Source organism: Egretta garzetta, unplaced genomic scaffold (assembly GCF_000687185.1).
Source record: "Egretta garzetta isolate BGI_Z169 unplaced genomic scaffold, ASM68718v1 scaffold1328, whole genome shotgun sequence".
Taxonomy (NCBI): domain Eukaryota; kingdom Metazoa; phylum Chordata; class Aves; order Pelecaniformes; family Ardeidae; genus Egretta; species Egretta garzetta.
In genome coordinates, this window is record NW_009260548.1 from 14,127 (window position 1) to 31,692 (window position 17,566).

The following is a 17,566-nucleotide window of genomic DNA, read 5'->3' on the forward strand; positions in this document are numbered from 1 at the left end:
TGCATTTTCCTTCTTGGGGAGGCAGGAGTTCCCAAGCTTTGTTTCATTTCTGTATTTGTAAGTTATGTGTTGTGAGTAGGTTTTCTGCTGCTGATCCCTTAGCATGCTTAAGATCTGCTCGCTGCTTTCTTCCCACTGAAGGAAAGCCAGCTGGAGAGGTGACTGCTCTCAGCTTGCCTCAACTGGTAATTATTAGAGTGGGAAGAACCTGTCAGGTAAGGTGTTTTAAGTTCACCTAACCCACGCATCACTGAAGGAAAGGAGAAAGATGCATAAGCGGATGAGGTAGACAGAGGGCTCTGTCACCTTCAGGTGAGACATGGTGACAAGCAGCTGGCAACTGTGGCCTGTTGAGCCAGTGCTGGGGAGGAACCTTGCACGTGAGACCTACCTGCTATACCTTTCTTGTGTCTGAAGGCAGGGTGACTCCTCTTCATGAAGCGACCCATGATATTGTCTTGATTTGCATCCAGGCTAGCCCCTTTTGATCTTGCTGTTTCTGAATTCCTTCTCCCTGTCCAACACTGGAATTTATTTTCTTTCCCTCCCCCCGCCCCCCCGCCAATCACCCACCAACCACCAGGTTACAGTCAGTTGGTGTTAGTGATTTTCACTGATTTTCTCAATCTGCTTTTCTTTGTACAGGTGGGCTATTTTCATGCTTAGGTTCTATTTCTCCTTCACTCTCTGCTCTTTCATCTGCTTTCGTGTTATAGGGTCAGTTGTGTCAGCCCTCAGCACTGGATCACCACTTGCTTTCTGTTCATTAGTCAATCACTGCAGGAACCCAGTGAAGCATCCGGCAGTCACGCGCAGCGCTCTCTAGTACAGATGAATGCCTTCAACAGTGACTGGTAAGACGTGCATGCAGAGGGTTGAACTGTGAATCATCACATCATCATCTTCAGTTCACATCTTCTATCCCTTTCCCCATGCCCTGTCTTTGCATTTCTGTGCTGTCATCTGCAGGCTGCTAGCAAAGAGGGTTGAACTGTGAATCATCACATCATCATTTTCAGTTCACATCTTCTATCCCTTTCCCCATGTCCTGTCGTTGCATTTCTGTGCTGTCATCTGCAGGCTGCTAGAGGTCTTCATCAAGTCAAGTTCTCCTGTGCTTCTTGACCTGTTCTCTTGCTTCTTGATGCCTTTGGCAGTGTCACAAAAGTGCCTTTCTAATAGTTTCTTTGTTATGTCATTTGAACATTTTCTCCTCCCTAAGATATATTTTGTGGATTGTGGATTTTGTATGTTGGATTCCTTTATTTCTGCTACACTTTATCTCAGGATACCTTCATCCAAACCCAGAAATTCGCTGACCTGTTTTTGCAGGTGACTCGCAAGTCTGTATCTGCACATCACGCCTGTCACTTCCTGCCCCACGTGAAAGGGGACACTTGTTTCCCTGATGTATTGAAAACACATTCCTGCATCTTTTCTCCCCTTTTTCTCTGACTTGTAATTCAGGCACTATCATCAAGTTGGAATTTTCCCTGCTTGTGTATTTTAACTTGCTGATTATTTTTCTGTGGCTGCTCTGTAGTGCAGCGTTTCTTGTTTGTGCATGCAGTTCAAATGCTTGTTTGGGCTCCCAGCTTCTAGTGCCGTGGTTTGTCTTAGCTCTTCCACTCATCCAGGAGGTTGCTGCCTACATCCCTTATCCAGTACTCTGGCACTTTATGCTTGCTGGCAATTGCAACTGACAACGTTGCTGGAGGTTGCTGTTTGATATAGCGTGTTTTAAGAAAAAAAACTGGGGTCGCAACAGAGTAGTGGTGAATGGCAAGGGCAAATATGCTTGTTCAAGAGTTGGGGTTTATTAGTTTCCCAAAGAATCTGCTCAATTAGGGAATATTTGGGCTGGTGTTATCCCCATCTTTTTTTTTATTAACTTTGTGAGAGATGAATTTTAACTAGGCGATTACCAGAGGCTTCCAGAAGGCCTCTGATGCATATGCATACACAAAAATACATACGTTGTGTGTGAGTGTCTGCGTGTAGATGCATATATTGCTCTTGCATAATGTGTGTCATTCCTTTGATACTGAAGTGTTGATATTTGATACGTGTTCATATTAACCCCCAGTCTGCTAGCCCACAGGCAAGGGTGTTACAAAATCACTTGACTGCCAAATGGGATTTAAACTGTTGGTTTACATAAGAGGTACAATAACTGAAACGAACAACTATTGATGTCCATGCTATCGGCTTATCTCTTAGCCATCACCAGCTGTAGCACTTAAAACATTTGAAAGATGCTAATTGCCCACAGTATTTGTTATTCCCATACTGTCAGATTTTTTTTCACTATAAAAACTCTGCATAAACTGAGTGTGTTACAGTTGTTAATGGGTATAACATGACTGACTTCTTAGAATTAGACTTCGCTTCTGTAAGTGTGTCTAAAAAGATGTAATTATGTGAAACTGAAAATCTGAAAACATCAGTGTAATAAATATCTCTTGGCTTGCCCTACAACATTGTGGGTTACTGCAACATCTCCCTCTTACATCGCTTTCACTGACAGTACAAAAAAACCATTCTCGGATACACCGTGGATTGCGAGTGCTCCATACTGATTGAAATTTTGGATGTTGTTTGTCAGAGATCAGCAGAAATCCCTGTAGTTTGAGAGAGTAGCTTGAGAGTAGCTTAAATACCACGCTTTTCCCGAGTGGTTAATTATCTCAGACTGAGCTGTTAAAATAATCTTTTTATTAAAAAAAAAGTACTGGGTACTGACCGGTACTGTAAGAGATGGTTTTAAAGAAAATTATTTAATGATAATATCTTGCATGAGTCATTAATCATGAGTCGTGATCAGCAGGCAGTGATGTCCAATTTGTTTTCTAATCCCGCACTTGCTGATGCTCTTTATTACCATAGTGATAATATTAAAGAGCTGTTAATGCATATAACCACGCAGCTGAAAATGACAGGCTCTTTTTTTTGGTGGAATAAAATTTCCATATCTTAAGTCTGTTTTGCCCTGCACGTTTTTTGACATGAGAAATCTAGGCAGTGTAAAAGTGATCAAACAAGTATAATCTGGCAGGGAGTTAGGTTAACAGAACAGACTTTTTTTTTTTTTTTTTTTTTTCCCCTCCCCTTTGCTTTCAAGCCAATCATTGTGGCTTCCTGGAGAATTAAGTCTAGTCTGTCTTCTTATGAGGATTGAGGAGGCTTTGTACTCATTAAAAATCAGGAGCTAATTGTTCAAGCTATGCTTTGCAATGAGAGCCTGCACTATCCATGTTTTTAATGTTTGTTCTCTCCTGAGCAAAAACTACTAGCTGGATGGAAAGTTTTGTTGCATGAATGTATGTTGGAGAATGACTGCTGAGGTTTTAGAGAAAATGGCTGTTTCTCTTTGGAGAGCCTGAATATAAAAAGAATCATTTAGCTGAGAAATGAGCTTTGGAAACCTGTTTTCACTCATAAATGAAATTTTACCAAGAGAAGCTGTTTTAAAAGCTCTGGGAGGTGATGCCTGAAATGTTGCAGACAATATTAGAATGTGCATAGGTGGAGAGTGTTGGGGTGCAGCAGCTGTGGGGTGATATTATTTATGAAGTAATGAATCTAGTATTCCATCAGATTTTTAACTTGATTAAATTTTAATGAGTTTTGCTAGTTTACACTTGAGTGTAGAAAAGTTGATCATGACAGATTAAAACCTTGAATTTAGTAAGGAACTCAGAAGATCGTTCAAATGTATCACCAGATGTTTAAAAAATGATCCCTTTATCTATTCCAGTGTATATGACCTTACAGTGCATAGATTCGTATAGGCCTTACTAGTTTCTTTGTGTTGAATTTGTGAGGTAGTGCTGATCTGGTGGATGCGATGTGGCAGCAGAGGTAAGAATCTACTGGCATAGGCGGCTCTCTTTGAAATTGTCTGGTGCGATGCATATTCTTCTACATCCATAATGTGGCTGCTGTGCAAACTCCTCCTCTGTTTCGATGAGGATTATACCTGCCCCAACAGAAGCATTTTCCACTTTAGCGTGGGATGGTGCAGCTAGAGACAAGATGAGTGTACGCCTGACAAAATTGTCCACTTCTTTCATCAAAAACTCGTTGTGTGTGATTTTTTTAATGTCTGTTTGCTTGTTCATGTGTATATAATAAATGTTTTTAAAATTTCACACTGTAAAATGCCCTGAACACAGCATTAAATATAGCTGTCGCCAAATTCTGTGTCAGTGAATATGTTTGTGTTCACCTTAGAAAAACTTCCCAGGAGCTTCTTGTGAGTTTTGGAAGACTTGTTTCTCAAAAAATGAGCATCTACCAGGTCTTCTGAACAGCAGTATCCATTAAAAAGGGGGTTGGGGCAAAGCTAGCACTGGTCTAGCAAACTGCAAGATTTAAATGTAGCAAACCTTTTCCTGTGGCGGTTCTTTTATTTCCCACTCCAAGGGGCTTCTAAGATTACTTCTTTTTCAGATCAGCAGTCTCAGGTTCAGGCTTTACCCTGTATCTTTCAAATCACGTGTCAGCCACTTTCTCCAGTAGACCTTTTTCCAATGTAAATAAAATAAAGCATATCCACAGCTCAAGAATAATACTTGATAATGACTTCTTGTTATTTCCTGGTATACACGCATACATTGCAGAGTGGAAATAGTGGAGGAATAAGCCATGAGTGTAGTGGTACATATAAGTAGACTAACAGTATTACGTAGCTGTGTAAAAGTCAAGTGCGATGTTCTCTCTATAATACTCATGTACACTTTTCCTCCTTTGAGGTACTGCACAGGTTCTGGTGCTCTCTGTCCAAGTGAGATCAATTCAAAGTGAAACAAGGGCTACTGGAATGACTGGAAAAAGCATATTGCTACCAGAGGCTAGGAAGTCTAACTAGTGTTAAGATGGAGTGTGATAAATGTGTTAATGGAATTAGATGACAGGGAATGGACCTCAATATAGGAATGGTCTTTGGTTCTTAATTTTTGTGTTCTTCAAGTATTTCTCTCAGAAAGGTCTTGAAGTGTAATAGTTGTTTACAGAAAAGCAGGAGATCCTGAAAACATCCAGATCCTGAAAGGTATGGATTCTGATAGGATTTCTCCTTCAACACAGGTCTGGGCTTTTTTTGGTTGGTGTTTTTGGTGGAGGGGGAAGGGTTTAGAAGATCAGTACAGATTAAGTTGGTCTTATGAAATATGTAAGCATCTTACTACAGTTCTTGAACGTCTTTGATATTCTGCACCCGTATACTTTTGGGTAATTTTTAGAAGAAAATATTTTAAAATATGCTAATTTCTGACTTAACTACTAAAATCACTTCATAAAACTCCTTCTATTAACTTTGTGGGAGTAGATCCAAACTAAGAATTTTACAAATACTGTCTGCAGTGATTTCTGTAGACTTCTGTGATTGCATCACCTTTATATTGGTTTGTGCTGTCCTGCTTCCCTCTGTCAGAGGACTGAGGTGGATCTCAAGTGAAATTTACTGATTTCCCGCCCCCCCCCCATTTCTTTACAGAAATGGCAGCTTCTCTGTGGAAGAACTTTCTTCAGACTGCAAAGGAAAGGATACTACAACAGAGAAGAGCATCACTGTATGTTGGTGCTCATGGTTATGAGGAAGAACTGATAAAGAATAAACTTCGACAGTTTGCTGGTGGATCCATCAACCTCTCCAAAGAAGACAATGGCATTGGAATACTTACTTTGAACAACCCGAAGCTAATGAATGCCTTTACAGGTATTAATTAGTTGATGGCGTTGCTGGTTTGTTTTTTTTCTCCTTCAGTTACACCTTTCAGCATTTTACGTAAACAAAATGAAAACCTGTGCCTTACTGCTCCTTAGTTAAAAGAAAAATGTTTAAGTTTTATTTGGATGTGCATCAAATGCTCACTGTTCTGCATAGTAGCTTTGCCATAAATGTCATGAGAATATAAGAAATTCTAAATGACACAAGGACTGTCTGGCAGAATGTGCCTCTCCACCCCCCCCACCCCCTCCCCCTGTTGTTTTTTTTTTTCCAGTCAGCACAGTTCTGCTACTGTGCTCTTTCTTGTATCTCCTTTTATTTTGTCTCTACTGTTCTGGAAGTGTATAGGGTATTTTTATGGGGGTGGAAGGACAGCATCTTTGTTTTGTAGGTAGTGTAGAAACGGTGAGTTTACTTCTTTGTTCTTTACCTAAAGCCTTCTCTGTAAGTTAAGATTCTGTAATTTGTTCTTTTTCTCACACACACTGGCTTCCATTTCTTCTTTGTTTGCCTTGTATCTTAAATACCAGTGCCTGGTTAATGAAAGCTCAAATGAGCTGTGTATTCTCAGCTGTTGCAGATCAGGAATCTTCTTAACATGGTTTTACGCTGGACAATACTTAGCTATCAAAACCAAGTGCCCTGTTTGCTTAATCTTGTATTATGAGAGGCTTTTGATCTCCAGGATAGGTATATTTGCTGTCTCTCCTTAACCAAGCAGAATATTCCAGTTTATGCCATTCTTTTCGGGTATAAGTGGCACAGGTTCAGAGTCTGCATCTGCCCGAGCTTGAGCTGTGCATAAGACTTTACTGTAAGAATGCCTTTTTCTTCTCATATTTTGAAATGGATATGTTTGTGCCATCTTGTTAATTTCTTTTTTGCTGTTCTATTTTCCTGCCCAGTTCTGCCTGTTCCTTTGCTGTCAGCAAATTTGTTTGCAACCCACTAGCAAAGCATAGAGCTGTTTACATGGAGAATGTCAATCTACTCCTTCCACTAATGATTGCTAGCTGAAAGGAAGAGAACCTAACAGAACAACAGAATTAGTGGTCATGCACCTAGATGTGTCTGCAGTTTCTCTTCTGTTTCCATTTAAAAGCTCATGTATAAAATCATTACCTAACTTGAGAAGTTGTGGCTAAATGATGTTAGCATGGAGATTGTCCTTCTGAATGTCTCCCTGCCAGCATACGTGTTATTATACAATCATAATTACATTGATGTTTCCTCTTTTTCTACAGATTGGGTTTTTTTATTATTTTTGACTCAAAATAGAGCCGTGCAAGGTACAGCTTGTAGACTGTGTGCTCTTAGCTTATTTGTTGTGGAAGTTGAAAGGGGCATGAGAAATGAGATGCAATAGCAAAAGGAGAAAGGACAGATAAAGCGTAGTCTGCTATGGAGATCAGATGTAATACACCTCAAATTGCTTAAACTAAACTTTCATAAAACTTACAACTGTGTTCTCTTTTTTAGGTGCTTGGCAGAAGGGGCTCAGAACTGATTTGTTGAAGTGCTTAGCAGTTGCAGCTGCTATTTAGGCCACTGGTAGCTGTGCTGTGACTATATGAAGTGATATATAATGTTAATGTACTGAAATCATATCACATATCTCAAGTTGAGCACCCAAAATTAGCAGATACTTTCTCTCTGGCTCAGTTAGTGGTCTGTAAAATAATCTCTTCTCTCCTTATAGGACTGCTGTGAAAATAATTTATTAGTGTATGTGAATTAGATGCTTTAGTAGCAAAGAGGAGCTACAAAAACCCATGAGGAAATGAATAGTTCTGGCTTTGTTGCAGACCCTGATTAGCATATAGCAAATGAGCCATGGGATCAGGCAGTTGTGTTTTATGGTAGTGTGTAGAGCCCTGTAGAGAGCAGTACTCCATTTTGCTAGGTAATAGCCACAAAAATTTGTTCTCGAAAATCTTGCTATGGCAGTTCTAGAGATTACTGCTGCTTTCTACTGTGCACCTCTGCCAGAGACTTTTGTTGTTACAGGAGGGAGAGTACAAGCAAAATCATGCTGGCACCTTGGCCACTGCAGTGGATGGTATGCATATTAATTTATACTGCTCTTCATTTTATTTTAACATTACTGTCTGTAAACTGTAGTTGCTGAGGAACTAGCAAGCACTTGATCCTTTTCCTTTTGTTGTGTATCAAATAATGCTCTTCAGGAGAAGTGTGAAAAGGGATGGGATGCGCAACCCTTAAACTGCTCCAGCAGGACCTGGTTGACTTCATCAGCCAGAGCCTGGAGGTACATCTCCCCACCCTCCCGAAATAAATTCTGTTGATTCTGTGTCTCGGAGCTTCTGGTTAGTGGCAGATGTGAATTTATATATACATATACACTTCCTTTAGAAAGCTGCAAAACATCATTAAACTGTTAAGAGAAATCCTATTTGCCAGGCATTTACTTTACACAGCAGCTTTTTATCTCAAAGGAATTATGCTTATTCTAAGCTTGATCAACTCATGGAACCGAAAGCAGAACAAAGTTGTTGGCAAATTGCTAATGGGCTATGTGGAGGTTGTTATGCCTTTTTTCTCTTCTTAATTGGAATCTGATAGCCACCTGTTTCAAATGGTCTCTTTGGAAACAAATGCTAATAATGTCAGTTTAAGCCTGGTGGAACCAATTTCAGCAGCCCCACCTTTTGCTGAACTAAAGTTGAACTTAATTTAAAAGAGAAGGGAGGCAGCCTGCAGGAATTAGATAATAATGGTGATAATTTTATTTTCTAGACTTGACTTTAAAGCATTTATTCTTAGATTATAATTGATATCATTTATATAAAGATGCAAACAAATTATTATTCCAAGTAGATTTATTTCTGTGAAGAGCACGAACTTACTGGTATCAAATACTGAAGGACCAAGATCGGCAGAATGAGGATTTGCTTTAGTATTTATTGCATCTTCATCATTACAGACGCATTATAAATATCATAGACTATAGCTGTTGGTAAAGTAATAGTTCACTGTTGTCAATAGTAGATGGAGTCCCTTCCCAGGAGGACAGAACAGGCTCTGGCCAGTGTTTCTTGTCCCCTGCTGTTGCATGTAACTGGCTCATATGGTTCCTTTTTGTAAACCCCATTTTTCAGTTAACTAGATTTTTGGCTTGTAACACTCTGTGGAAAGACTCATCAGTACCTCGCTGCTGTGACTATTGAAAGCACCACAAATAGTGGTTATGCTGTATCTTATCTTGACTCTGGCAAAGCTTGGATGCCAGCTGAAATACCTTTCTTGTAAGAAAACTTTGCAAATATGCAAAAAGTGAAATCCGTGGGGTTGATGCACGCCTATTTAAACAGCAGCATTTGCAGAAAGGTCATTGTTGAGTGTACTGTCAGGCTGGGAAAGCATTTCAGGTGAAGACCCACAAAAATCTCATCTAGGCCTAGTTCTGCTCAGTATTTCCTTTCATGGCTGGGATGAGGCAATAGAAGATGCACTACTGAAATTGTCAGATGACCCCAAATTAGGAGAGCTTGCAAGATTATTATTTGGAGCAAAGGAGTGGAATTCAAAGTGATCTTGATTAACTGCTACAAAGAGCTCAGGATCAACAAGGTGAAATTCAATGAAAGCAAGTGTAATGTGCAACACACAAAAAGCATGACCAAATTATAAATAGAGAAGGGACAGGAATGGTAAAAGTGCTGAGATTTGTTAGAGGATCATAGTCTGGACCTGACAGTGGGGGAAAAAACCAACCCAGTGTCACTCTGGTATATAATGTCTACTTAATTATTGCCCTCCTCAGGAGCGTTGTCAAAATGTGCTATAACAGTGGCTAAGACTAAGCCTAAGGTGGAAGTGCTTGACTGAGGATTCACTCTTGACCTGGTGCTGGGAAGCTTACTTCATAAGGAACTGCAAAGAAAACAAGCAGGAAGGAAAAAAATAATCTCCCACGTAAGGATGGCTGCTAATAGGCAGTTCCAGAACAGGATGAGTTTTGTGCGTGCACATGTAGGGTCAGAAGCCCAACACTCTTGGCAGAAAAGGAAAGAGTCCTTGAAGGTATTAATCTAAAGTACATTTCTATCTAAAGAAGTTAGGCCTGTCCATCTAAACTCTTGTCAAAGAAGGATAAAGCTGAGAGTATCATCAGCCTGTATGTAGGCTGCTGTCTGAAATTAGTTTCTGAAAATGTTTTATCTCAAGAATATAACTTAATGAGGTTCATGGGTATTCAGAGCAGAAGAGCTTTAAGGTAGTGCTGGGTAAGCTCAATTGGTGTGGAAGACGCTGCAGTCTAGGACGAGCTCTAAAACCAGGAGTTTGTAGAGTTCCACGTCAGGAAGGGTACTTATGTTAACAGAAGAGAATGCTACATTTAAGCTAGAAGTAGAAAGCTACTACTGTACAATCCATACATTTGGAGCCTAGCGTATACTTTGTAAAGAGAGCCTTTCTAGAAAGGTACCAGGGAGGGAATCAAAGGTGTTTGAGAATGAAAGATTTTTTTTTTTTTTTTTTTTTTTTTTTCTCTTGCCCTTTTAGAAGATAAAAAGCACTTCACTCCTATTTTCAAATATGTCTTTATTTTCTTTCGTACCTTGAACCCAGCTTGCACATGATTCTTTTCTGTGCTCTGCTAGCTCTTTGGGCAGGGTGAAATGACAGTAACATCAAAGTGACTAAATGGGCAGATCTAGATAGATACATGTATAAGTTCATGTGTTCTGAATGTATGCAAACAAGAACAAATCAGGTAGAGTTTATGCTTGCCTCCTTGCTTTTTTCTTTTTTTTTTTTTTTGTGTGAGTGCAACACAAATTGCAGAATATGCTTCAGAATTTCAGGAAGTGCATCTTTGAGAAAAAAACATACATGTCTGGGGGATTTAAGGTGATGCTTTCCCTTGTGTTTTTAAGCCCATCACTTATTAATGATAACCTTGTTTTGGTGGTGAAAAATGTAATGTAAAACACAGTGGTAATAATAACTTCCTGTTAACTTCTTACCTCTTGTGACAGGCACTATGATGCTAGAACTCCAGGAGAGGGTAACCGAACTGGAAAACTGGAAGGATGGCAAAGGCCTTATCATCTATGGAGCAGGAAACACCTTCTGCTCGGGATCTGATTTGAATGCTGTCAAAGCAATATCCAACTCCCAGGCAAGTAGTGATACAAATTAAGTTTGTAAAGAAAAAACAACTTTCTGATATTCTGAGATCCCTTTCAGACAGAGGTGGTGTACTATGCCTGTGCTTCAGTTTTACATGCAAGTCACAGAGTAGAGCTTTCAGTGGTTCAAAAAATGGTGGCAGACCCTTTAAGCCATGGCTTAAATGTTACTATAATTCATTCATAACCGAATTCCTACATTAATACCCTTTTTAGCCTATTCTTTTAAAAATGTCATTTCAGTTTCTCAGAGCAGTATATGGTGAATTTACCCATCAAATAACCTGTGCTTCAGTAGTTTGACCTTTAAAAGCAGATACAAGTAATCATTTCTGATATATTATAAAGTCAAAACCAAATTTAAGCAGCATGGCTGCTATTACAGAAAGGTTTCAATTTTCTCAAAACTGTGCTTTGGACCTGCATAAACTGCAAGGATGGATGCAATTCTTGTTCTGTAAAGCTTTGGTGTTGATCTTGTTGTCCGGTCAGGTGAGTCATATGTGTAACTACAGGGCTGGAAAGATCAAGGTTTGACTGCAGTTTTTCACTCATGCCAGCCTGTCTTGACCACTTTCATGTGTGCTGCCATTCTTTTTATGCGCTAATATGTGGTACTTGGCAATGTGTGAAATAGGACTTTGTCAGCTGCAGGGGAAGAGGGCCTTCCTGTGCTGCTCTTACATACTGGTTTGCAGTTGGGGCGACTGGCATCCTGGTGCTTATTTTGTGTCCATTTCAAGTTTCAGGATTTGCCCACACAAATTAATTTAAATTGAACATTCCAGGACAGAACACCAACTCAAAAACTGATTAATCTGATACGTGTTTTCAGTGATGATTTGTTTCTGTTGATGAAACTAAGCATCATAAACCCCATAATGTCTTAAATATTTCTGGCCTGATAAAATAAATAGGATGGTCCAGTTTTCAAAAGGTGCAGGAGGCTTTGTTTCCTTTGTGGAACACCCTGAGAGGTATGCTTTAGAGATCACAGAATCACAGAATCGCAAGGGTTGGAAGGGACCTCGGGAGATCATCTAGTCCAACCCCCCTGCTAAAACAGGCTCTCCTAGAGCGTGTTACACAGGACTTCATCCAGGCGGGCTTTGGATATCTCCAGAGAAGGAGACTCCACAACCTCCCTGGGCAGCTTGTGCCAGTGCTCTGTCACCCTTAAAGAAGTTTTTCCTCATATTCAACTGAAACCTCTTATGTTTCAGTCTGCACCCGTTGCCCCTTGTCCTGTCACTGGACACCACTGCAAACAGACTGCTTCCATCCTCTTGACTTCCGCCCTTAAGATATTTGTATGTGTTGATGAGGTCCCCTCTCAGTCTTCTCTTCTTCAGGCTGAACAAGCCCAACTCTCTCAGCCTTTCCTCGTAGTGGAGGTGCTCCAGTCCCTGTATCAGCCTAGTTGCCCTCCTCTGGACTCTTTCTAGGAGTTCCTCATCTTTCTTGAACTGGGGAGCCCAGAACTGGACCCTCTCGGCAGAGCTGCTTTCCAGCAGGTCAGTGCCCAGCCTGTACTGGTGCGTGGGGTTTGACCTCCCCAGGTGCAGCACTCGGCACTTGCCCTTGTTGAATTTCATCAGGTTCCTCTCTGCCCAACTCTCCAGTCTGTCCAGGTCCCGCTGAATGGCAGTGCAGCCTTCTGGCCACTCCTCCCAGTTTTGTGTCATCAGCAGATATAAATGTTATTTGGGAAGTTTTCATTTGGATGCTTTATAAGCATTGGTCATTTTAAAAATACAGATGTATCTGTGATCCGGGTGGTTTTTTGTATCTGAATTTTTCAGCTTATTTTGGCATTATAGCAACAGAAAAGGAGCTGAAACCAAGCACAGGACAGTTCTTTACTTATCTGCAGTCTAGGCTTTCCTTCAGTGTTCTGCATTCAGTAATTCTCAGTGATTCTGCTTTCATACTCTCTTGGACATTTAGTATTCTGTCTGTATTTTTGTACAAACTACTTGGAGCCATTGCAGTGGCAGAGAGGGCTCTTGTAAGGATTAGGGTCCATAATAGATGTCCTGGACAGAATGAAATGCATAGATATTAGTTGTAACTTTGAAAATTCACCGGAAAGAATCTAGATCTCATGCTAGTGCTGAAATACAAGTCCTAAGAATCAACAGAAATGATCCAAGAATAGTTAAACATTGCTTTCTGTTTCCTCGGGACAGTTCAAACTATTTATCCAGAACTGGAGTTTCTTTACAATACCCAACTCCTAAACCATCTGTTTGATGATATTTAATAGGCTATATTAAATAAAACTTTAATAGAATAAGGAATAGCATTTGCTGTTCTCTAGACTTGCAGAACTGTGCTCTCTAACTCACTGCAGATGAGAGAGTTTTGTCTGGTTTCAGGTTAAAAGAGCGTTAGGTTAAGTTTTCTGTCCCCAGGCATCCCTTAGAGAAGAAAAAGGGAGTAGCTTCATGATTGAACTGTTATGTTTTTCCTTTAATTTTTTTCAAGGCTACTTAAGCTCATAGCTCTTAATAATTACAGAAAACACTTATATTTTATTCAACCTGTTGGTTGAGGTGAGATTGTGGTTTTGATAATATACAATGTAGTTTGCCTTTCCCTGTCGTGCAGGAAAGACAGAATAATGGCCAAGAATGGTGAAGGATTTTCATGCCCCCTAGTGGCTCCTCCTCCTCTTCCTTTTCCTCCTCCTGTCCTCTTCCTCTTTGTCCTCCTTCTCCCATGTTCAGTTGTTCCTAACCCTCAAACAAACCCAGATCCCCTGCCTGTTCTTCTTTGGCGAGTGCTAACGTTACATGACCAAATCACAGAAGGCAAATAGTGGAATTAAAAAAAAAAAAACCCACCTTTTTTTTTTTTTTTTTTTTTTTTTTTTCTTGTCCTTGTAAGCCTGGTTCCCAAGGGCAATAACCTCATTCTGGAGTGAGACTTGAGAAGCTGGACAGCTGAAAAGCAGGAGAAGCTCTTGAAGGGACAGCTGAGAGAAAAGAGGCACAAAGGAGAATTTACTTCCCTTGGTCCCTGTCTAGAAACCCTAGGACAGAGGTTCCTGAGCTGCGGAGGGAGGACTTCCAAGCAGTTAGAGGTGGTCTGGAAATACTGTTCTATCTGTAATGAAAGTGGACTCTAAGCTCTTGCAGCAAAAAGAGCCAGGGGTACAGTTTCCTACTTTACGAAGGTGACTTTCTTCTTGCCTGCCTCCCCTAGCCCCACTGCAAACTATTAATCCTTTTCTTCTGTATGTTGTGTAGACTGTATTTTACCTCACTTTCTGCTTGTTAGTTTTCATGTTACTCCAAGGACAGTGTTAAGAGTTGAAAATGTGATTACTCCACTGGACTCCAGTGAACAACTCTGACCGGTAGCCTTATTTTTCTTATCATGAAGGTTTGAAGGATGTGTTGGCCAGGGCTCAAGTTACTGTGATTTTTTTCAGGGTGTTTCCTGTGCAGGCATTTTTTCAATGTGATACCCAGTAATCTCTCTACCACCTGAGAATATGAAGACCCTTCTTTTTTTGTCTGCTCAGTCATAACTGCATTTATCAAGCTGGTCTGTTTTGGCATTAATCTTTAATTACCATTTTGGTATGAATTCAGACGGACAATTTGAACCCAAGGACTCTGCCATGATGAAGTGACAAATTACTTTCTCTGAAGAGCTTTTTTGCAGATTCATCCTGATGGTTGTAGTATGGGAATTGTGCAAGTCCATGTCTGAGAACTGGTACCTTGTATGTGGGTTTTGACTTTTCTTCCTGATGAGAAGTGCTAAGACAGCTATCACAGAGGATTGATTGTTCTTTAATTTGGAATGGAAGTGTTGCTACTGGTCTTAATGGGTGTAGGAGGTTGCTACAGTGATAAATAAAACCCTCTCTGTAAATCAACGTGTGCTGAAATTTTCAAGCAGGCCTTTAATACCATGCAACTGAATGCACTGGTTCCAGTGTAGCAATTGTCGTGGAAGCTTATGTCTGCCAGGAATCTGTCCCTAAAGACCGTAATGCTGGTTGCATTGGGCAGAATAGGTCTTGGGAACGCATTAATAAATGGACAATAAATCAAGTCAAATTGACCTACTATTATTCCAAGGTCCTATTCCAAGATGTACTGAAGATTTACTATGTATCTTTTCTTTCCCTGAGGTATGAGTCAGAAGCTTTTAATTAAGGAAGATTCTTTAACTTGCCAACCCATGTAAAGCTGTGTTTTAGAAATGAGTAAATGCCAATAAAGATACGTATGTTGTTATGTTTCTTCATACCATTTGTTTTTTGGGGTTTTTTGGTTGTGGGGTTTTGGGGTTTTTTTTTTTGAAAGACATGCTGAAATTTTTACCTACTGTTCTTTTTATTTCTACGGTGTCCATACAATTCTTTTTTAACCTGGATTAAATGACAGAAGTGTTTATGTCATGGTGTACATGAACATGGTCATACTGAGTTATTTAGCCCAGTCATTTGACAAGTTCCTGGTCGATACTGGATGCCTGAGGAAGAACACAAGGAAAGGGAAGGCAGATAGGTCATGATTTTGCTTCAAAATATTCTCTTAGTCCCCAGCAATTTGTGACTTTTGACGATTTTTCAGTCGTGAGTTTATCTAGTTGGTTTTGAATTCATGTAGTCTTTTAGAGGTTGCAATGCACCGCTGCAAAGTGTTCCACAGTTTAACTGCATGTTGTAGGAAGAAATACTTGTTTTGAACCTAGCAGGAACTGCTTTTATTTGGAACCCCTTAGTTCTTGTACTGGAAGAGAAGGGAACAATTGTTCTGCATTCACTATTGTTTGCAAGCTGATGTAGAACATAAAGGAGGAGAGAAATAAGAATTATCTTCTTTCTAGTTGTTTGGGGGTGGGGGGAGGGCTGAAATGCTTTTGGCCCAGACAGTAAAAAAATGTAGTTGGTAAATTGTATCTTGTCTAAAACTTTGTGGAGTTGGAACAGTAAAAAGTGTGCAGTGCTCTATGCTCCTATGCATACTTTTAAAAATCAGCTTTATGGGTGTTTAACTAGGAGCAAGAAGAGGAAATTAAGAGGAAAGGATGTAAAATTTCACGTCGTAGAAATTCAGTATTGCAATTACTTTTAACAGTGGTGTAACTGTAACTGAAATTCATATAAATTGATTGAGTTCTGAATTTTTCTTAACCTGCTTTATACTATGTTTTCTATTTGTGCATTGTGGGGTTGGGCTGGCATTCAGGCAAGACTAACCGAAGAGAAAAAAAGCCAGCTAGAGTAAATATAATGAATATTGCTGTCTACTCCATCTGTGTGTTTAATTGCTTCACATTAGGATCACGTAACATTTTTTAATTTCCTATTCTTTGTAGGATGGGATGAATATGTGCATGTTTATGCAAAACACTTTAACCAGACTTATGAGGTAATACATTTTATTTACCCTTCTTTGTGAAGTAATTATAAGGATTGGGATATGTTTTGGCTAACTCTTTAACAAGATGTTTAAAGTTAAATACATAGTTTTAAGTATGTAGCTTTGGATTCCAAACCTTGTACTCACATGTTAATGAGGTAGGTATTTATGGATTTAAATTAGGCCTTGACATTTTGCAACTATCAGACTTTGCAGAGACTGGAACAGAAAAAAACTCTATAGGCTTATATGTGGAGGGCCAGGAGATACGTAGAGTTAAGGAAATCTAGGCCTTTAAAGTTTCTGAAGCTGACTTCTGTAGCTCAGTGGGAATCGGTAGCTCTTAAAAAACAAGCAGGGCTAGCTTATGCAGCCTACGCAGGTAACATTTATTTAATATATTTATTTAATCTTCCCACTTCATAAGAGGAATATATTCAGTTCTACCATCTGGTACTTCTGAAAAACATTTTTTCCTTTCCTTTAGATTTAGCTTCCCTTAAGAAATCACATTTCTATTAAATCCATGTGTGGTAGAGTCTGTCTTTTTTTCTGCTCAAAGCTCTTTAAAGATAAATATTCTTTGTTTTCAAATAAGCTGTATGAGAAAGTGTTACGAGTTAATATTGTTCTGTAAAACTGCCCAGGAGACTGGAGACTTAGTAGTAGTACTGTAAGGAATCCTCAGGATCAGAATTAGAATCTATTTGTGTAAGTTGGCCTCCATATAATCAAAATTGATGGGACAAAGCAAAGAGGAGGAAGATGTATGAAGATTAAGCCCTCGCCTCAGGTGTCTTGTCTTAGTACGTTGAAGCTGTGGTTCGGGGGAGCACTGGGGGCATCTATTGTAGACAGGATCAATCTCCCTCAGCGGGAGCTGAGGCTGACCGTGATCCTGAAGGGGGTGCCTCAGATGGATCAGTGTGTGGATGTAGTGGACATGGACCCATATCTTCTGGTTCCCCATAGACCATAGGAAAAATGAGGTTACCCTCTCCCAGGGGGTTCACTTGTGCCTTGTACTGTATGAAATGTGCTGCAGCTGCTAAGTGTGCCATAAGAAATTGTTGATGCTTCCGTTAAAGTAGAAGTAAAACCAAACATGTGGTGATGATTGGGAAGCTGATTTCTGAATGTGGTTTCAAAACTGCTTAATGAGTTAAATGTCTCTTTGTAGTAAGAGACAAAACAGCTGTATCAGTATGCAAACTCTGGGAATAACCAGTTATCTTCATTTCTTATGGAATTGGGCTTATCCTAAATCAGTCACTGTTCATTAGTATTCATTTCAC

General features: G+C 39.8%; 1 protein-coding gene across 3 annotated transcripts in view; it reads left to right on the top strand.

The window, feature by feature from the left end:
- Positions 1–6: 6 nt before the first annotated feature.
- The window catches only part of LOC104131447 (ethylmalonyl-CoA decarboxylase-like), an 18,877-nt gene continuing 1,317 nt past the window's right edge, over positions 7–17,566 (top strand). The window contains exons 1-5 of one of the 3 annotated variants that reach the window (XM_035900162.1): positions 7–854; positions 4,973–5,053; positions 5,498–5,719; positions 10,735–10,877; positions 16,228–16,280. In XM_035900162.1, coding sequence (XP_035756055.1) covers positions 5,500–5,719; positions 10,735–10,877; positions 16,228–16,280 — 416 coding nt within the window. In that variant the 5' untranslated portion in view covers positions 7–854; positions 4,973–5,053; positions 5,498–5,499. Of the gene's footprint in view, positions 855–999; positions 5,054–5,497; positions 5,720–10,734; positions 10,878–16,227; positions 16,281–17,566 lie in introns of those variants that run through there. The other 2 variants (XM_009644611.2, XM_035900161.1) reach the window with 2 other exon arrangements.